At 36.2% G+C, this 22,422-nt stretch overlaps 1 protein-coding gene across 9 annotated transcripts in view; it reads right to left on the bottom strand.

The window, feature by feature from the left end:
• The window catches only part of Shoc2 (SHOC2 leucine rich repeat scaffold protein), an 81,679-nt gene that overhangs the window by 17,485 nt on the left and 41,772 nt on the right, over positions 1-22,422 (bottom strand). For 7 of the 9 annotated variants that reach the window (XM_076924448.1, XM_076924447.1, XM_076924445.1 and 4 more), the window contains one exon: positions 10,907-11,044. The exons of the other annotated variants lie outside the window; for them this stretch is intronic. In XM_076924448.1, the coding sequence (XP_076780563.1) occupies positions 10,907-11,044 (138 nt within the window). The remainder of the gene's footprint in view (positions 1-10,906; positions 11,045-22,422) is intronic. 9 annotated transcript variants of the gene reach the window in all.

Below are 22,422 nucleotides of genomic sequence, written 5' to 3'. Positions count from 1 at the left end.
ATTTCCTTTCTACAATCCTGCTGGGATGTTGGGCTAAGAATTTGTAGTTCTAATTAAGTAAGATTCCAAAAGGTGTAAAATAGAATATAAAAGCAACACTAAAAACTACCACTTAGCAAAAATAAGCTGAGCTTGTCTTGAAGTAATTTCTATATTAACTCAAGATGCTTAACTGGTATCTTTCTGATGGTACTCTGAAAGACATATCAACTTAAAGGAGGGCTGGAGGGACAAAACACAACAATAAAGAAAACAGGACTGACTATTTTCCAAAGCACCAGACAATTCAGAGATCAGAAAAAGAATAAGAACCAATCTTTACTATTGTTACTACTGCTCTATGATACTAAGATATTTTTTGCTACTTAAAAACACTGGATTAGTGAAAAATAAAAGAATCTATTTTATAACTAAATATGTTAAAGTTGTATACATACTGGTAAAAAATGGGAACATCTACATGTACAAGAAAAATCAGAGATAGCACAATACAATAGGAAAACCAAAGTATTTTAATTATTTATAACATGTGCAGCATGAACATACACCATTTAGTGAAAATGTACTTATAAACTCTGTAACCCTGAAGGGTCAGAAATACTGCTGCATTTTGTTTTGTTTTGTTTTGTTTTTTCCTCCTTTAGCCTGTCAATTAACTGGGTAATCAGATGGCAACATTTACAAACTAAACCTCATAAGATTAGTAAGTAAGCCTGAAGAATTATGTTTCAAAGACAGACAATCTTAAGTATGGTATTATTAATTATTAGTTCAAATAGTTAAAAACTATGCACACTTTGAGGTTTTACTTTATTGTGTACATGTTGTATGTGCTGACACATGCAAATGGGTTCACAGGCTTGCCTGTGCTTGTCTGTGTAGGCCAAAGGTTGATGTTTTGTATCTTCCTCAATCATTCCCTACATCATTTTTTTTAAAGATAGCTTTTTAATGACCCTGGAATCAGCTGACTTAACTCTACTGGCCGGCCAGCAAGCCCTGGGCATAGCCAGCAAGCCCTGGGCATATGGACGTCTCCACCTTCCCAGGTTTCAAGCACACTCTGCTGCACCTAGACCCGCTGCAGACACAATCAGGTCCTCATGCTTTCAATGCAAGGGAAGATGGTGAGACTTACAAATGTGTACACAGAAAACCTAAACTACCACTTCTTTCCCTAATACCAACTGAGGCACATCCTCAAGCCACTCTGATCTCCCAGCGAGTCAGGTATGATCACAGATGGCAGCTCTTTATGCTCAGAACTAAAATGTTCTCTTCTCACATAGACTAGTGATTACCACCTTTGATCCTAGAACAGACCAGTTCTAAATCTTCGTCATGCAGTTTACTGAAACTGCTTCTTTACATAGTACCCCACAGGACCACTAAACTCAAGGTTGAGGTTAAATCTGTGTACACATTTGTAAGTCTTACATTTCAATCTGTTTTCAAGAATGCAACACTCATAATAAAACATTTCAGATTAAACTGTTATAGCTATTTTATTTAGTTGAGTCTTGTACGTCAATCTGTTTTCCAGCTGGATATGCAGTGCCCTAAAAGTGAGGCCAAGGGTAGGAGAAACCCTGTACATAGTATACATTTGCATAGTCAACAAAGTAAAATCATCTACAAATTTTAGTTCCAATTTTAGCCACAAAAATAGTTTCTTGATACCTAAAACTCAACTTTATTCTTGAGACAACACAGCTTTGACAGGCTTCCTGATGTATCTGTAACACTATCCCTCATACTGTGCTAATCCTTCCTAGGATCAATGGGGTCACACCAATTATAAATGCTTACTTCTACTTCTGTTTCCCTTTACAGACCCTCATAAATGCTACTATCGCAACACTAGTGCAAAGTCAGACACAGAATACCCATGGTTGGTTGACTGCAACTGGAAGCTGTATCATAGCAAAGCACATACCAAGGAGCACTAAAGTGGCAGACTGAATTCTAAAAACTATTATATAAAAACATATACTTACTTCATTAATTGAAAATGTTTTCTAACCAGTTTTATCTTCTCCAAATAAGTTCTTCAAATTCTATACCCTTAAAATACTCCTCTCTTCTGTCTCTTTGCCAGTCTCTCCCTCATCACCTCAAAACAAAGTTATTATGCTGTCTTTGAAGATAAACTTCTCTTACTCAGCCTTATAGCATAATAGTTGATATAAATCTACTTTTATTTTCATGTAACTGAGAAAAACTAAACTACCACTTCTTTCCCTAATCTATCAGATGTGTTCACATTAGTTCCTCAACTCATTTTAAGGCTCCTGGCTCTCACTTGCTGACCCAGATGCTGCTATATAAAATGCCAAGTATCACAGTCCTCGCTCTCAAGATGCTTACTTCCACAAATGACTATTATGCTCAGACTATGATAAAGTCTGACCAAAATGCTTTGCATATTCATAGACGTAAAGGACAACTCCTAGCAGAAAAGACCAAAGCTGACCTTATAAACCAGGTGGGAGAGTTATTATTACAAAGGAACATCCCTGGCTAGTACAATGGAAGAAGTGAACAAAGAAGGAAATGTGAAAATATAGAGGGGATCAGTGAGCCAGATCAACATAGAGCGGCCTGACAGGATACCATGCCTGAGAAGCCATAATCTTTTACAATGGTAGAAGTTGTCCTGAAAGTTGTCCTCTGACCTCTTTTGTGCGTGTGTCCATGCATGAGCAGGCATTGTATATACACACACACATTGAATGAATGAATGAATGAATGAATGAATGAATGAATGAATGAGAAAATTTACAAACTGTTAAATAAAATGTAGATGTGAGATGTTTACATGTAAGACAGGAGCTTGAAGGCCAAACACGAGAGCTAAAGCGTTAGGCAGCCATTCCATGACACTCAGTGGGAATAGCTAAGAAGCAGCATTTAGTCACTTTTCTCATGGCTGAAACCAGATAGCCAGTGTGAAACAACTTAGGGAAAGACAGAGTGATCTTGGCTCACAATTTGAAGGTTTAGTGATACCTTCAGGCAGGGAAGATATGCAAAGGGAGGTATGATAGCAAGAGAGGTAGCTGTAACCACAGGAGCACAGAAGTGGTTGCTTACATCTTGATAAACCAGAAGTATGTCCCCTGTGTCCTGGTGACCCTATGACACATTTACTCTGCTAGGCCTTTTCTCTTAAAGGTTTCACAACTTTCCAAAACAGCACCACCACATGGGGACCAAGTGTTCAAATGCATATACTGTAGGGACATTTCACATCCCAGTCAGAACAATAGACATAGACAGTCATCAGTGTGGAGCTTAGTTAGCATAAGGTATGTGAAGTGACATCACAAAGAAAAAAACTCAAACTCCGGCTCCTTCCTATCAACAAATCTTTCTTCAAGGCTGTCCTAGTTCATTTCTGTTGCTGTGATAAAATACCCTAACAAAAGGCAGCTTAATAGAGAAGAGGTTTATTTTAGCTCACTATTCCTGGGCAGTTGGGGCAGCAGAAATGTAAAACATTATACCCACATTCAGAAGCAGAGGGAAATTAAGTCCCTGTGTGTTCACTTACTTGCCTGTGCTCAGACCAGTTTCTCCACTCACACAGTTTAAGACTCCCTGACAAGAAACAGTGTGCCCAGCAGGCTTAATTAAGACACTCCCTATAGGTCACCCTGATCAGACAATCCCCATGGAGACTCTTCCCGTGTGATTCCAGGCTGTGTGCAGTTGAAAGTCAACAGTCAAAAGCATCTTCACTGACCGTGTTTCAGGTCTCTGGCTCCCTCACTGACACAGAAGAATGCTTTGCTCACTCCCAACTGCTCCCCAGTCCACACTGCTGAGCTCAGGGACTACAGTGACCACCTTTGTTCATGGAGCTTTTCACCATCACTTCAGCCAGAGTCTGCATCATACAAACTGGTACTTAAATGTACTTGGTAGCACATTGTTTACTCTTTCATATATTGGGTTATTCCCTTCAATTGACTGAAAGTCTTTTAAGGGGGCCTGTAGTAGGCATATTTCCCCTATCATAGAATACACTTTAGTGCTAAGAATACAAAAAGTACTGATTTATACTTGTTAATAGTTACAAAAGCTAAACTTTCATCTGTCCTTCTTTCTATTAGGAACAAGATACAGAAAAAAAAAATTACAAAAGGCCTAAAAAATTCTCTTCTTTGACTAAGTCTCACTTTATAGAATAACAAAGGTCAATGAACATCAGACTTCTCTGGGCCTGGTCTTCAAACACATGTCATATTTACCTGATCCATGTGAATATCATTCTCTACAAAATCTACAAGGAAACATGCCAGTATAAGCCACACAGAAAGTGGTCATTTTTCTCACTTTCTGCACTCTTCCTACTTAGCCATACTTTTAAAATCACAAAACACATAAACAAACCTTATTCTCTTCTCCAGATTACCATGGGTACTAAGTTCAGTATGTATCTACTGAGAGTTTTCTCTCAACACTTATTTATATGTAAAGAAATTAAGGGCTGATATATTTGGTCATATATACATATATATCTCAATCATTCTATTTAACAACTATGACTCAACTAATGTCATGTTTCTAACTGTTAAAAGGAATTCAGCAATGCAAACCTTCATTCATACATCTGTGCACACATCAGAGTATTTCATGGTTTGTCAGAGGTCAGTTATTTTAAACTGTTAAGAATATGATAATCACACAGCTATATCAAGTTTATTTCCACAAAGTCAAAGATGATGTTAATTTACTCACTCTTTGAAAGACATGAAGTAATAATATACTGTGTTGCTTGCCTATAGCCATTGTTACAACACAGCTAGCGAAAGACGGGAAGTTTTCTTCAAGTACTGATTGTGACTGTCTATAAAAGGCAACCAACCTTTTTTAAAGAACTAGAAGTCAATATGGCATCTCTCTCTCCTTACTAAGCCATTCTCTACCATAGAAACATCTGCCAAGGAGTCTGAAGTCTACCAGAAGAGGAAAGGACTAATAACAGAAAGAGTCCTAATTCTGTTCCATCAACTGGCATGCCTCCTCTAATCACTGCACAGCAGAACATACACAATGCTTCAAGTCTCTCTTAATCCCACTGAAACCCAGTCATTCTTTATTGACAAACGTTAGTGTAGTGATGGATTTCTAAAGGCTGAGCATCTCAAAAGCCAGTAAATAAAACCAAACTAAATCCCACCCTTAAAGTCAGAATAAAACGGTTGTGAAATTAATGGACAGCATTAACTAGGACCACCATAGTGCCTTCCCAATTAATGGACAGCATTAACTAGGACCACCATAGTGCCTTCTCTCCGCCTTTCCTGCACCTAAGCTCTGACCTTCTCCTTTACAGTAGGGTTAGAAAGATGGATTTCTACAAACATGGCCTGTGAGAAATCTACACTTGCAAATGCCTTACCACTTATTTAGGCTAATGTCAAAGATGTGTCTGCATTCAGCCACGGTCCTATTACTTCCAGCAGAGTAGGCAATACCAAAACCCAGCTATACGAAGAGCAGGAGAAAGGCAGGTGGTACCAGAGTTTGACATTTACTGTGACTCTTTAGCAGCGGTTCCAGCTCTCACATCTCCTCACAAGTGGTTCTAACTGCATGCTAACCTACAACCTTGAAGCCAAGAAATGGTCTGCTTTAATACTGAGACATTCAGACTAAGAAAACCACCAGAGCTGAGTGTCTCTGTATAAACATAGGCCAATAGTTGGCTTTTAAATGCTTAGCTTTGTCTATAAATTATTCTGTGCTCCACTTTGACAGTTTGTTTTCTTATGCTGTCAAAGTTTTAAAACATGGTGAAATTATAAGGGTAGGAATTAAAACGAGATACTTTCGGTTTCAGCAAATATACAGCATCTTTAGGTTAGCTCTGCAAGCAAGACTAATCCAAACAGTCTCAATTGTAACAAAGTAGATAAAAGAATCAGTAGGAAGAACAAACTATGATGCTAAAGATGAAATAACATCAAATGTGCATTTTTAAAGCAAACTAAAAAATCAGAAAAAATTTTTTAATTTTTGAATGCAAAAATAAAAAAATAAACAAGAAATACAACTATTTCAAAATCCAGCAAATTTGTTACAGACAACAGTACACTGAAATGTCACTTATAATCTTTGTTTCTTTTGTCACTGCTGCTGTCTGTTTTCTTTTGAGACAGGGTTTCTCCGTGTGATAGCATTGGCTGTAATGTATGGTGGCTGGAACTCCCACTAAACCAGGCTGGCCTCGAACTCAGAGAGATCTATCTACCTGTCTGTCTCCCAAGTGCTAAGATTAAAGGTGTGTATCACCACACTAGGCACAGCCTTTGTTTCTATACCCATAATCACTCTGCATTTCTTCAGATGGCAACAAAAAGACCTCTATGGACTGGCCTAGGCTTCAGCCTTGAATGTGAGGTTTTGTTGCATCCTTCTCTCTTTATCTAATTTTGAAAAGGAATAAAAAGTTGAACGTTTATCCTATTTTAGACCCTTTCTCCTCCAATTTCCTAATGGTTATCAGAAATCCCAGAATATTTTAGAGAAAAGACACTTTAAGTCTTTTAAGGTTTTCCGTTTGTTCCCAGAGAGGTCTGGAAGTAGATGAGGGTTCTAGCAATCCAGTGTAGTCTGACTCACTCAGTAAGCCTTACTGAAGACTCTGATATAACTAAATCAGCTACCCTTCCCACTTCCTCCATCTCTTTACCCATCTCAGGAGGAGCTGCAGTGACCCTGGCATTGCTGATCAGGAACCAAATGGCAGTGGTTACTGACAAGAAGGAACAGTCTCACAACAAATGTTGATATTAAATAAGGCAGGGGAACAGCTGGCTACTTAAAGGTGGGAGTGGGAGTGGCTGCTGGAAATTTAAGGTGATACGTGGTTTCAGAAGTGAATTTAGGGCAAGATTTTTTAGTCAAGAAAACAGAAGGGAGGGTAGCTGCTACAAAAACAGCAACTCTACAGGACAGAGGATAGCTTTTCTGCTTTCTCACTGGAGCTACATTTTAAGAATGAGCTCTGACGATAATAAATAATGAAAATGTTCATAATTAGATCAAGCTTGCCGTTGACTATTCCAAGTGAGTTGCTCTTCTCCAATAAATAAGAAGACTCTCAAATGTCAGTTGAGGAGAGCTGACGATGAGTGACCTCCTGCCTAGCATGTGTGGGGCCCTGGCTTCAAGCCTCAGCATGCCTAATTACTTACAAAACAAAACAAAACAAACCATAAAATTCAAGTATATAACAGATCACAACCCAAATCTCTAGTCCCTCACTAAATCTCAGCCTTTAGCTACTCAATCATAAACTATCAACATACTGGGATAGAAGGGACCATAGAAGACAAAATAAATTATTTAATAAACAATACATAAGAAATGGTTATAATATATAACTTCTAATGCATACTTAACTTCGATTACACCCCAAAATACAACTATTTTATCTCCCAGCAACTAACAAATTTATCATATAAATGCAGTATTATTTTAAGTTCTTGTTATTAGTGTTTCCGTTCTCACTGATTTCTAATACGTACCTGTGATCTGATCATATAGAACATGTGAGGCATGAGGTCTACAATATCATCTTAATTGCAAAAGATTAATAATGAAGTCAAGGGCTGCCTGCTTTTTTGGAAGATTCCCAGCACCCACACAGCAGCTCACAACTTCTAATTCCAGTCCCAAGGAACCTGATCCTCGCTTCCAGCCTCCACTGGGACCAGGAAAAACACCCCCACACAAAACAAAATCATAATGAAGTCAAATGCCTTCATATCTATAATAATACTTGCTTGTGATTTTTTTTAAAATAGCATGTGCAAGTCCCTGGAGTTCAAATTCTCAGTGACACACAACAAACAAATTAAAACCCAGAATTACCTGTTTAAAAAAAAAAAGAGGCATGTAAGTAAAATTAAGAAAACTAAGAGAAAGAAGATTACATGGGTCATCATCTTTCTCAGAGGAAGTGTGTGTGTGTCAAAGGGACCCTAGCCCTACTTCCCAGGAGATTCTTATCAGCCAGCAATCTGTGCTCTTTCCACATGCAAGGATACTGCAGTATGCTGACCACAACATCTGCTTATTACTCCTGAACAAAACCAGGATACACATAAATTCATAAAGACACTAAACATTGCTAAGATTATCTGAGAGAAAAAAAAAACAATCAATGACCAATTCCTATATATCTACTTAATTGTTGGAATGAGTAAAGAAGACTAGAAACAATTTAGCAACCTAAGAAACCCAGGGACTCAGCAGCCTGAGGTCTGTACACAGTTTTACAGCCTGGGCTAAGCTACACTTTGGTCTTCCTGCATTATTTGCAGTAGAGTAAAGCAACACTTTTTTCTTTCTACAACTAAACAAACTTCTGGATTTTATGGAAAGTTTGTGTTTTGTTTGTTCTTGTAAGATTATTTTTAACATGACAAACCCATGGGGAAAAAAGAGATTAAACTTAGGCAGTTACCTTCCCTTTACTATTCAATCAGTTGTTCAAAACTAAGCCAACTTGAAGACATATTATCTCAATGTAGCAATATCCAATAAAAGAAACTAATTATGTCACTCTGCAATTTTTAAAACTGGATATTAAGATAAAAATTCAAACACCTGTTAAGCTGGCCTAGAAGTATATTAAGGAAATGTCATCATAAAAGATTAACACTGAAAAAAATACAGTTCTTAAATTTCAGAAGTAACGGTTAGGCAAAAAAACAAACAAAACAAAACAAAAACAAACAAACAAAACAAAAAAAACCTGTCACTTATAATGTAAAAGAAAATACATTAAATTCCAAAGGGCAGAACCAAAAGGCAGAGCTACTTCCTAATTCTATAAGTTACTCAAGGGAAGGGAACTGAATCTCTTTCCAGAACTTTTCTCTGTCGTTGCTTTTAAACTTTACTTATTTTATATTGTTTCTATCTTTCTGTTCTTGGTTTGGGGGTAGTTCTTGTACTTTAGCTTACAGGTTACATTTTGGTTTCTGTTTCCGGTATTACATAGCATTTTCCAACTAATTTCACTTGGTGAACATACCTTTCTAAACACCTTTTAATTTGCATATACATGTATGTTGGGAGGAGGATATACCATCCATGGGCCATTGGAGGCCAGAGTTCCATACTCTCCCTGTCATTTTCTCAGTTTCTCAGTGAACCTATCTCTCACTAGTTGGCTAGAGCAGCTGGCCAGTGAGGTTCTGGGATGCCCATGTCTCCATCTCCCCAGCACTGGGATTACAGGAGTGTGCCACCATGTCCAGCAAAAAGCTGGACATATGGGTACTGGGAATCCAAGCCTAGGACCTCACAATTGTACAGTACTTTAGCCACTGCATAATCTCCCCAGCTCCTTGGTAGACATCTCTAAAAACTGTGGTTTTGTTTCTTTTTTGCATCAGCTTGAACATGATCATGTGAGCACAGAACAGGCTCCTCTATGATCTCTCATCTGGGATCACTGCTCTGACTATCCTAGTGATTTCAGTGATTTTAAAAACAAAAAGTAGAAAATAATTACCATGGTTTCCAATATCCTGAATCATCAATCTGTTCTTTTTATATTTTAAGTTTGACACAACACCCCTATAACTTGTTACATAATGCAGACAATTTTGCCTTTCCAGTTTAAAGACAAAATACTTAATACCAATACAAATTCAATTATGATAGGAAGATCCATGGGCCAAGAACCAGAAAGGTATAAAACTCAGAATTTTATCCAATATATAGTTATATGTAATATCTAAGTCTCAGCTTGTTTTTCTGTAAAGAAATTGTTGACTTAGATTACTACCTGGTGGTTGGCAACTCAACATCTCCCTCCAATTTAATACAGAAACAAAAAAACAAACTAAAAACATCTTCCAAAATAAACAACAAAACAGTGGCTACAAGTGGTAGCCTGGAAACAAACTCAGAACCCAGAGAAAAATCAGAATACGGGGATTCTGTCCCAGAAGAACTTCCCCAAACAGAAGCTGCAGCTGGATGTTTCTGTGAAGAGTTAAAAATCTAAGTCCTGCCAAGGTAGAGCCCTTCAGGGTTGCTCCTTTAACAAAGTGAACCAGAGGTGAGCTAGTCCTCTAGCAAGACACCAACAGACCTCTGTGTCATCTAAGAGACTACAAAAATCCTCATGCATTGAACACAAAAGTATTAAAAAGGCTCCTCTAAGTACCTGACAGAAGCAAACAGTGATTACTGGAAAGGACAGCATCACCATAAACCTAAAACGTTTTATTAACAGCACCTCTCATATAATTATATTTATTGTATAAATCAAGAACAGATGAAATTTCTCTAAATAACAAAGAATTTATAAAAATATCCTTCTTGGCTTATATACCTGTCTAGGCAATTAGAAAGAAACAAGTCTACGCAAGCATAGAATATTATCAAAGCTTAGTTCTACTGTTTGCAATTTGGGAAAATTCTCAGAATATACTTTAACCAATATACAGAAAAATCTTCAAAGCATCTCTCACCAACTCAACATTACAGATGAACAACTCTTAAGTTATACTGTCATGTTTTAAAACCTAGACAGCAATGACTTTATATTGCAATGAGGTACTTTAATAAAGAAAGAATCACATTCATATTAATGGCCTGTGACATTGTAAAATAAGCTAAACAGAAATCCCTCCATTCGGCAGTAAATATACACTAACACAATGTTTTATCTTCTTTATAATCCCAAATGAGTTCATTTCCTAAGATCTACTTATTTGCTTTATCAAAAAATAGAACAGTGATTTTAAAAGACTATTTTAAAAGTTGTATTACTACTTTGATAACTCTGATTTTGTATTACCAAAATGGACCAAAAATCGTCCTTGTCATAAGCACGCAGTTAACAGATCTCAGTATCTTCCTCCTCCCCTCATACCTATTGTATCTGGGAGGTCTAGTAGTTCATTGTGCTGCAAGTCAAGGTTGGTTATCTGTGTGCAGTTTCCAATCTCCTTTGGAAGGTGTTCAAGTTGATTGTGAGCTACATCCAGGGTAATGAGGTTACATAATTCACCTGTAAATTGATCAACATAATAATAGGCATTAAAGAATATATCAGGTAATTCTTGTAAGCAAGGGAGTACATTTATGATTTCTAAATTCAACTTCTTCAAAATGGCAAATTATCTACTGAAGACACTCATGCTGTGGAAAGCTCAGCTCAAGCACAGAATCCCAAACTATTATTTCAGTAACTGACAGCTGATGAACTGAAAACGCTGCTCATAAGCTAATGCATCACCGTTCTGTGCTGTGTGTTCTTGGTGCTGTCTTTCGGTCCTAAGGATTAAACCCAAGGCCTCATACTAAGCATGCACTCTTGTCACTGAGCTATGTACAAACCACCCTCCATCTAAGCTTGTGTTATACAATTCCTTTTAAGCAGATATTTTGACCACAAATGCTAATAAATTCTAAAATTTTTAAAAAACTGACTAATCTTATTAACCAAATTCACTATATACTAGAGGCTTCTTCTACATCAATGTATGTGTGCTTTCAAAATGCATGTTCCAACATTCTATAAATGGTTAAATCGGTATTTCAAATAAAAATCCCTTCTCAATATAATAGAAAATGAGGCGTTTTTTCCCCCCACCCTTTCTGGGTTAGAAGAAGTACACTGAGAATTCAGATTTCACCTAACAATCTGTTAAGATCTTTTTCTATTTGTAATAGATTTGTTGGTCTTCACATAATGTTTGTTTGTTTGTTTGTTTGACAAACCAACAGGGTTTCTCTATGTTGCCCTGGCTGTCCTGGAGCTTGCTAAGTAGAACAGGCTGGCCTAAAACTCAGAGACCCACCTGTCTCTGAACATTGAGAGGCAAGAGGTTGGAGATACTGAAGAAAGGAAAACTAAGTCTGTAGAGTGGGGGGCAGATTGCTAATTTACACATTAATAGACAAAGGCAACAAAACATCAAAGTTTGATCTCATCAAAAGATACTATCAAGAGAGAGAAAAGAGACCAAGTGAGAGAAGACATTTACAGGTTGTGGATTTGATACAGAATATATACATACTTAAAACACATAAGAAGCCACTATAAAACACCCTTCTCAGTCCCCAAAGAAGCCAATTTAAAAACTGGCTCAGGCTGAGCACAATATCACAACCTGTAATCTCACATTTAGGAGACAAAGACAGAAAGTCTGCAAGTTTAAAGCCAGTCTCCAGTTTATTCAAAAAAATAAAAAATGAAAAGATTTAAAGGTACTGTTTAGATGTTCAAATGGCAGACACATGGCATAGGTAAAAGTAGTCAACATATCATCTAAATATCAGGTCACTAAAAGAGATACAATTTACCACTTTATCCATTAGGATAGCTATTACTGGAAAACAGAAAATACTGCTGAGCATGTACAAAAACTACAACTTCGGATTCAACTGACTGGAATAAGAACTGGTACAGTTTTTGTGGCAACCAGTAGGGTAGCTTCTTTAAAACTATGAAAATAAATATTTAATTACCACATAATTCAAATTCTGGGAATTTTAGAACTACCTAAAAAACAGAAAACTGGAAGCAGGGACTAACTGAAATTTATAGCGCACACCTGTACAACAGCACTCATAGAAGCATTATTCATTAACTGTCTAAAAGTGAGTATAACGTCATATGTCCAGAAGTCGGTGAATAAGCAAAATGTTGTATATATGAATAGTAAATATTCTATAGCTTTACAGAAGAGCAGAATTCTGATATGTGCTAAAACCGATTAAATTTAAAAAAATATACTAAGTGAAATAAACCATATACAAGGGCTATAAATGATAAAATCCTACTTAATGAGGTACCTAGACTACCCTATTTCTAGACAGAAAGTGGACAGTGGTTACTGGGCTCGAAGAGGACTAGCTTTGAGGAGGAAGGGAATGGCAGTTTAACAGGCACACAGTTTTGTTCTCAGATGATGAAAAGGTTCTGTAGCCAGAAAATGATGATAGCTGAACAAGATGAATACACTTAAGACCACTAACCCTCTAAATAAATTTTATGTCACATCTACTATGTAACAACATAAAATATATGGTCAACCTAAAAGCCAGATTCATTTCTGTATTAGGTAAGAAGAGTCTCAAGGAGCCTTCATCTTGGGGGTAGGAGGTTACCTAGGCAAGTACAATAAAAATATGAATATGCATCAAAATACAAGAATATATATCAATAAAACTAAAAAGACTAGACACAAATCAACGTGTGGAAATGCTGGTTGCTTAGGAAAAAACTAATATTGATACTTGTAAAACTGAAATGATAAAAAAGAGAAGACACATACTACAAATATTAACAATGAACAAGAGAGTATATTCTACAAGCTTTGGTTTGGGGGATTTTGAGATAAACCTTGTCTTATAGTCCAAGCTGATCTTGAACTTGTGATCCTATGATTTGCACTCTCCCACATGGTGAGATTGTAAGAATACACCACCATATTCATCCCAGTTCTTACAGTTTTGATGTTTGTATTGTTGGTGTTGTTACTGTTTCTGGTTGGGGGACTACTGTGTTGAAAATAATCATGAATTGTGAATTCAAAACTTAAGACTATACAGAACAATTCCTCACAAAAAAAAAAAATTCAATTACCAAAACCCAACAAATATGAAGCTTCAATGATACTGTATACATTAGATAAATATTATGTGTAACTGAAAAGTTCTCCTTCTAAAAACCTCAGACACGAAAGGTTTCTCTGGAGACTCATAACAAATGCTTAGACAAGAATTAACTAACCCTTACGCTATCACAAAAAGATGCAAAAGGGGAAGCATTTCCAAATTGAGCATTTTATAAGTCCAGCATTACTTTGATATCAAAGAGTCAAAGGCAATACAAAAAAAGGAACCTATACACTAACGACCAATACCCTCTTTATATAACATCATGCGTACTATGTATAGGTGACACTTAAGAGACATAACGTTAGACTCCTCAATTGCACATATACAATTACAGGTTCTGTGCTTGAAAAGTTAATTGTAATTTACCATATCAACAGTTCTAAACTCAAAAAAATATTTAATGACTGATGTACTTGACAAAATTAAAAATACTTTTAATGTTAAAAAATCCTAATAAAGAACAGAGAAAGAATTTATACATTAATTTAGCTCTGATTTTTCAATCTGATACATAAAAGGAACTTGAAGTCAACATACCTGTCCTCATAATACTAACTAAAAGGCTGTGGATTGACAACTCCTGTTACAATCTTCAGAGACTTAAGGACAAAGGACAAATTCATGACTAAAAACTGACGTGATGTGAATTCTAAGACTCAGTTTAGCAAACATAAAAGCTGTAGCTTAGAAGGAGCAGCTCAAAGATAAGTGCTGCTCCAGACTGTGGATACAGATGAGATCACTGAGGAGTCTGCAAGAGTGAAGCCTCCCAAGAACAGCCCTTCTCTCTCCAGGCCTCATGAAGGCTCTCAGAACAAAGACGGCAGAAAAGTTTTTTATTTCACCTAAGCATGTAAAGCAATAGAAAATCTAAGACAATGTCCCCCCACAATCTACTGGGTTAAATTGACACAACATCTGCTCTGCTTGTGTTGGTACAGTGGGCAGACTTCAAGTGAGTCTTTTAATAAATACAATATGGCTATCTCAGGGTTCCCCTCTCTACACCTATATTCACACATAACATTGTGAGGATTGTATTACAGGATGCCAAAAGTCATTGTGACGTTAGGACTTTCTCTATCAACATATTCTGTCATTTGCTGCAGAAAAAAAAAAACAAATCTCATTTTGTCAATATCCGGTAGTTCTAATACATAGAAGAAGCAGATTAAGCAATAGATGTGCTAAGGCAGAAGTGAGGCTTGGCTACTTGACTGCTCCATCTCTCTGATCATTAACACTTTGGTGAAATAACTGTTCAATATTAGTTCATAGAACTTAATTAGATCTTAGAAAATTAAGGCTTCTTTGCATGACAGAATTGAACCAGGAATATTATTTTTCCTGAATATATAGGCAGAATTATGCATGAACCTTTTAAAATATATAACTCAAAGATTCTGAGCAGCCCCTGCTTTAAAGGAACATGATAATGCAACAGGGGAACTTTATACTTCTAACATGGTAGGAATTATCTGGATTTCTTCTACTGCAAAAAAAGTACTTCTTGTGTATCTTGCTATGGTGTGTGTGTAAGTACAAATAGAAACAGCTTTTATTGAACAGCTTACCAGTTTACATTTATGGAATTATGCAAATTTTTCAAAGAAGGGAAAGTAAGTAAATTTTTGTCTTGAAAGAAAAGAAAAAACAATCTACATACAGAAGAACGAAACTAAGAATTGTGTTAGATTTTTCTTCAGAAGCCATGCAAAGACAGCAGTAGAGTGAAATAGTAAAACACGGGGGGTGGGGGGGGGTCATCCACCTATAAAGGTCTGTTACCAACAGAACTATCCTTCAAAAGTAACAGAGAAACAAACAAAGACTTGTAAGACTAACAAAATTGAGGGTATCTGTACTCACTAGACCTGATTTACAAGAAATACTAAAATAAATTCAGGAAAAAAGAAAATAATATATACAGAAACTTAATCGACATGAAGAAGGTAACAAAGAAAAAACACAGCTAACTTTTTTTTTTAACTCATAATTAATATAAGAGGTATCAGTTTGGTCAAAACATTAATAGTAGTAAGTAAGATCATGAGAAATGGAAATGTTTTTAGGCAAAACAGAAGAAACTGGACCTATTTGCTATAAGGCATCCAAACTCGCCACAGAGTCAAACAGTGCTCATTGGAAGCAGACTAATATTAACCTAAATATACTAAAACTCTACAACGTGCAAGCAGTACCCTTCAAAAAAAACCACTGAGAGCCAGACCTGGTGATGCATGCCTGCACTAAATATGGTCAGAAACCCAAGGCCAATAACAACCAGGAAGAAACTAGAGCAGCTGCATGGAAAGCATACTTCGAAACAAAGTAAATTATCAGGGATATAGGAAAGTATCACATAATGCTAAATGAATGGGTCAATTCTTTTATTATTTTTTCAGTCTTTCAATACCTTTCATTCAGCAGTAATCATAATAGCCATTCTAACACTTGGAGAATGGTTCTCAATCTGAAGCATCATTTTCTTGCTTCTCAACTACTATCACTCTCCAAGATCCAGGTTCTTTCCTCCAGATCTCCCCAGAAAAAATGGCACAAGTGTAAGCAGCAGCTAAGAGCAGCTGAAAAGTCCTCCTTTCCCCCTCCCCTCCTGATCCTCTCCCTCCTTCTCCCTGGGGACAACTCTTAGAAGACAGAAATATACACCTTTTACAGTACTTAGTGCAAATTATTATTTTAACTTTTTGTTATTTCATTCTTTCCGCAGTGTGACACAAAGTCTCTTCATGTGGTTCATTCTCCATTCCCCTGGAATTATCCGTTGTTAATTCTCCATTCCTCTGCCCCTGCCTCCCAATCACTGGGGCTATAGGCATGAGCCACCACTGTTGGCTTGTCACTATCTTTTGTAATAGTAAATGCTCAAAAGTTGTTTCAACTTCAACTAAAATAAATTTCCACTAATATAAAGGAAGATGCACACCGAATCTAAAATGAACAGGGCAACTAAATAGAGCAAGTTAGATCAAGGAACATGGTTAACTTTGGAGCAGCTGTTCCTATTCAATGCTTCCTATTCTTAGCAATAATAAAGATGCTAATTAAAACAATCATATATAAGTTTTAATGTGAACATAAATTTTAACTCACTCAGGTATACACTTGGAAGCATACATGGCTAAATACGATGACACCATTTAACTTTGTAATGCATGGATAACTGTCATCTAAATGGTCAAACCATTTTGCATTCCTATTAACAACGGATAAAAATCCTCAGCTAAATTAAAGATTATCCATGTTTTTGATTTTTGACATTCTGATTGTGCAGTGCTTACAATTTGATTGTGGAAATCATAAGATATAAGGGGTTTACTAAGGGGAGCTAGTGATGTGATGGTGTTTGTTCTCAAAAAGCTTAAACATCTACTGTGGCAAATTGTGAATTGAATATTTGAAGAACACACATATAACATATACACATAGTTATGAGTTAAGAGAAAAACAAGTCTGGCTGAGTGGATTTTAAAAGGCTAGAATATACAAAATGAGCAAAAACTACCTAGAGAGCACAAGAAAAAGAAGTAAAATAAGTAGGGGAAGGGGGTAAATCACAGGCTCAGCAACTTCATTGTTATTTGCTAAGTTTAACAGAAATAAGTCCATAGGTTTACCAAAATCAGTGTTACTATGCAAGGGTACTATTTGTATTAACTGCTATTTAGAAACTACTAAAGAAAGGCAAAAGGATTAACTGTTGGTATTTTCATACTGTTGGTCAGGTAAGAATGAAAATACACATGCTCTAACTCTATACAACAGAAAAATAATGCCAGTAGAAGAGGTGAGACACAAGAAGGCGTGTGTGTGTGTGTGTGTGTGTGTGTGTGTGTGTGTGTATGTGTTATATTATATATATTTCCTCCCCATACAATCAAGTAAAATGAATGTACTTCTGTAGAAGTCCACATGCTGCGTTATCTTCACAGGCACAGCAGCTGGGGTAATGATTGAGGCCAGCATCAGTGGTTAGAACTGGTGTTCTGTTTAACTGAGATGCTCAATTCTTTGCTTTGAATATTTAATCTAAACTATGACAACAAAACTACATGAGGGTTTGGTTTGTAAAACCTGTAAAAATGAACAATCTTCAACATACTTTAGTGGAAACACTTTATTCTACAGCATATTTTATTCTAAATAAGTTATCTAAAGTATAAAATAATTGCATTTCAATTTTTAAAAAATATTTTTTTAGATTTATTTCTCTAGAGAAGAATTAGAAAGTGTTTTCTGTCCTTTCTAAGCATGACACTGACTAGACAATAAAATAAGCCAGACATATCTCTTCCCAAAGGTGGTAACTCAAACTAGACTGTAATGTAAATGACAGTTTATGATACAGACAGTTTTAGCATCCAGACAATGGTAATGTGACTTCTGCTGTCCAAGGGTAACCAACCGGGATGTAGACTATAGACGTACGCCCATCAAGCAGAAAGGAAAAGTGAGGACAAGTCCTACTTCCTCTAATTAGCTGCTTGAACACTCAGTTCCCGAGAACTGGCAGATCCCCAGGCTTCCAGTTTCCTAATAGTCTTTGACTTTAATTCATACACACACATTTACACATGAACATTCAAGTAACAAGTTTAATGACTGTTATACAATCACGCATATTTCTAAAACTTAACAGAAGATAAATTACTATTATCTGGGCATTAATTCAAACAATAATCATGTATATTCTCTTTTCTGGGTTCCACACTGGACACTAAAGAAACAGACTACAATACATCAAATGGGTGTTCTTTTGAAACTGGAAATTAGTAAGACTACATATAAATTATTAAAGGGTGCTAACCTGTACTCCAAATTGGCCCTTAATTGCTTCCTTATAAAATTTCATCATTAGAGCCATTCTTCTGGATCTTCAGGGCCATTTATGGTAAAGATTTCTTTAGGTTTGATTGTTTTTATATAGAATCTTTCTGTGCTGCCCCAGGTAGGCCTCAAACCCTTATGCCCAAGATCTCCTGAGTGTTAGGATTACATGATGTACTAACACAGCCAACTAGTTAATGATCTTTAACTTTATGACTTCACTAACTTGTTTTTAAAAGAAAAACTTATTGTGTATCTACTGAAAGTCAGCAGTAAAAAAAGCAAGTCTCCATATTCAGAAACTTACACTAGAGAGAGCATGGGATCGGGACTCAAAAGAACAGGATGTAACTGCTGCAAACATAAAATGGGGCAAAGAAATAGAGAATGTAAACGATGAGGACAGTCAGGATGGAAAACAACATAAATATGTACACGTTAGAACTTAGGGCATGGGAGGGGAAAGGGGGAAATCTGGCATGTACTAAATATCAACTAAGAAATATGAGCTATTTTGACCAAATAATGAAGTATAAGACTTTCAAACAGATGGTTAGAAAATTGTTCCAAAAGCCCATTTTCTCATAGATTTGAATGGATGTTCTGCAGGAAGGCGGGAAACCTTAAGAGTGTAGGGTAAGTCATTCCAACTAGGTAGCAATCAACACAGTACTTATTATAAGAGCTACTGAGAGAGGTAGAAAGAACTCAACCCCCAAAAGCACAGAACTTTAACAAGATTTCTAGAACAACCCACAGTGACTCCTCCTTTAGACTGATTCATAATTACCCCTTTCCTTTGAGTGGACTGAACTGCAAAATACAGTAAAACATGCCACGCCAAAAGACTGTGGCTTCTATCTTGTTATACTCTTCTGATTTCTCAAAGCTATCATCCTTGAGGAAATGAGGTCCCACTGTCAGCTGATCCTGACGATGACATCTTGAACTTAGGTGTGGAACCTTTTTCAAGTGAGCCTTCAGAGACCACCCAGGACCTTGGCTAACAGCCTAATGAGACACCCTGGCAAAAACAACCTTGACTCAGAAGTCCACTGAAAATACTTCTTCTAATGAACAAATTATTGCTGTTTTAAGAATAATGCTTTGTTATATAAGAGATAATTAATATAAGAATTATATAAAATCCTCAATTTTTATTATGACATTTCTCATAAAGATGCTTGTGGAAAATAATCTCATCAAAAGCCAGAGTTCTATTAGTCTGAGAAGCCAGAGGACAAGGTTCAGAGTTATTAAAGAAACTGGAAGTTTAGTAGCAGAGAGGAAAAAAAAATTACAAAGAATGAGTCCCAAAATTTGCAGTACATAAAAGTAAGTATGTGTGAGAGGAGATTATGAGGAGCCTGAGAAGAAAACAATAGTTTAAAAGCAGAAAGAGCAGATCAGACTTAATATGGTACCAAACAGTTTTGAACTTTAGCCCTGCCAAATTAGAAGGATTAGGAAACAGAGTATCAAAAGAGCTATATAACAGAGGAGAGGAAAAAAATAACCACAGCTTAAGAATACAAGATGTTTATGAGGTTTTTAAGGGCACAACTAAAAAAACCCCTAAGAGCTAAATTTACATCTCTATAACATTACAATGACTTGAAGGAAATTTAACTACGGAGCAAAACAAACTGTTAACACTTAGGAGAGGGTGATAAGAGAATTCATCCCCAGTCATCACACAGAATCCATTCAAGCCATTCAATCAGAGTGACTCGGTATCAGTAGAACCACCATGGCTACAGTGAACTAGAAGACAAGGAACACAATATACAGGAAAATGGACAGTAGACAAGAGCTAAACATGACCATGTTCTCCAAAACCAAGGAAAACTGTATGAATCCTCTGTTTATCAAGTTACTGCCCAAGAGTAATACAAGTTACAAAACAAGCAGGAAATGACTAGTCAAGACAACTGAAGTACCTACAAGTTGCTTTAAGGCAGAGTGTAAGAGACAATCACACAGCAGTATTTAAGATTCATGCAACTTGAAAGGAAGTCCCACCTAGAATTTGCCTACACTCTGATCATCATATAGAAAGCAAATGAGGGATGGTATCAAAGAGCCAATAAAAAGAAACCCAATAATTCCCAATAGTAGTGGCGCAAGGCTGGGAACAGTCTAAATATCTGCCATTTAGAAAAACCCTCACTAAATACAGTCTATCTGGAAGAGTCCTGAGCAAGGCATATTGAAAATAACTTAGATCTAAACAAAAGTACAATTGTAACCAAAGCTTAAAAGGAAAACACAAAGAATCAAACTGATTCCCAAGTAACTGAACTGTATGTCCAGTACTAAAGTAAAGTAATTCAACAAAATCTAGATCCAACAATGCTGTAACAATGCTCTGACATCCAATTAAAATGTAACCCAGCATCCAAATATAAAAAGTATGATCCCTGATGAAGAAACAAAAGCAAGAAATAACAGAACAGTAAGAATACCGAAAACACTACTAAAAATGAGTTTCCCCAAGAAAAAAAAAATGAGCTCCACAAGACAAAAAAAATGAAACAAAAATTTCACCCAAATATAATACACAGACATAAAACAGTTTGAAGTATTGATTAAATAGGATCAACCAACAAGTAGACTTAGAGAAATCTACAATCTGATAAACCCTCACTCCTCACCCCTTTTAAAGACTTAGTCTGTGGGCTCCTTTAAGCAAGGACTTGTATAAGAAGGGGCATGAATAGTAGCAAGGACTGCACCCTTCACTGGGTAACATGCTCTAAAGGTATGATTGATGTCTCCCTCCCACTTACTTCAGGCAACACAGAAACCGGCAATCTTAATGCTTCTCTGGCTCACATACTGTTTCTATTTCTATCTCTTTGAACAAGGAGACAATGAGATAAATACCTGGATATCCTCCAGGTATTTGTTGTTTGGTAAAAGACCTGACAATCCGTAATAGTTCACTTCCTACTGTCTAAATTTCTTACTATTCTCCAGTTCCTATAAAGTTATTTATTGACATTTGTTAAAAAACACTCAAATGAGATTTTTAGTAAATAATGTCTAGATCCATAAAAGCAATCCTATTGCTCCTGGAAACTTAAAGAATTTGAAAACTTTTAGGGATTAAAGCTTACTATTTAAGGTAATACTGAAAATAATACTAAAATATTATAATACAGAATATTAATATATGATACTAAAATATTAAAAATGCTAAAATATAAAATACCAAAATAGTGGGGGGAAAGTAAATATTGAGTTTCAATTAAATTCTATTCAAGCCGTATGTATTACTATATTATTGTTACCATTATATTATTATTATTATTATTATTATTATTATTATTATTATTATTATTTTGGTGGTAAGCACAGCCTTTAACTGCTGAGCGAGCCATCTCTCCAGCCCTCAAGCCATATGTATTAAAAGCCTAACATTTAGCATCTAAAAAATTCAAAGAAAAATTGCACATCAGAAACAGTTAATCTATACTAAGTTCATTCATTTTTTAAAAGCCACTGATTCTGTTTATTTTGTACTATGAATAAATAATTGATTACATATTTATTGCATATTGATTACATATATCAATTGACTTAGATAAACTATAATCCTGCCAAGAACTATGAATTGACTGTTTTCAATACATGTTATGTCAAACAGGTAAAAAAAATATATTACTGACTTTATGTTCTCACATATCTATGTGACGGCTGTTGGTTTGGTTTGGTTTGGTTTGGTGGTTGGGTTGGGTTGGGTTGGGTTGGGTTGGGTTGGGTTGGGTTGAGTTGGGTTGGGTTGGGTTGGGTTGGGAGTGAAGAAGATGAAGGCTAGAGGACAACTTTGGGTGTCATTTCTCCTCAGGTGCCACCCACCCAGTCTTCTTTAAGGCAGGATTTCTCACTAGCCTGTTTGGCTAGGCTGGC

Source organism: Arvicanthis niloticus, chromosome 1 (genome assembly GCF_011762505.2).
Source record: "Arvicanthis niloticus isolate mArvNil1 chromosome 1, mArvNil1.pat.X, whole genome shotgun sequence".
Lineage (NCBI taxonomy): Eukaryota > Metazoa > Chordata > Mammalia > Rodentia > Muridae > Arvicanthis > Arvicanthis niloticus.
The sequence above is the reverse complement of the archived record's forward strand: the minus strand, read 5'-3'. Positions and strand labels throughout refer to the sequence as shown.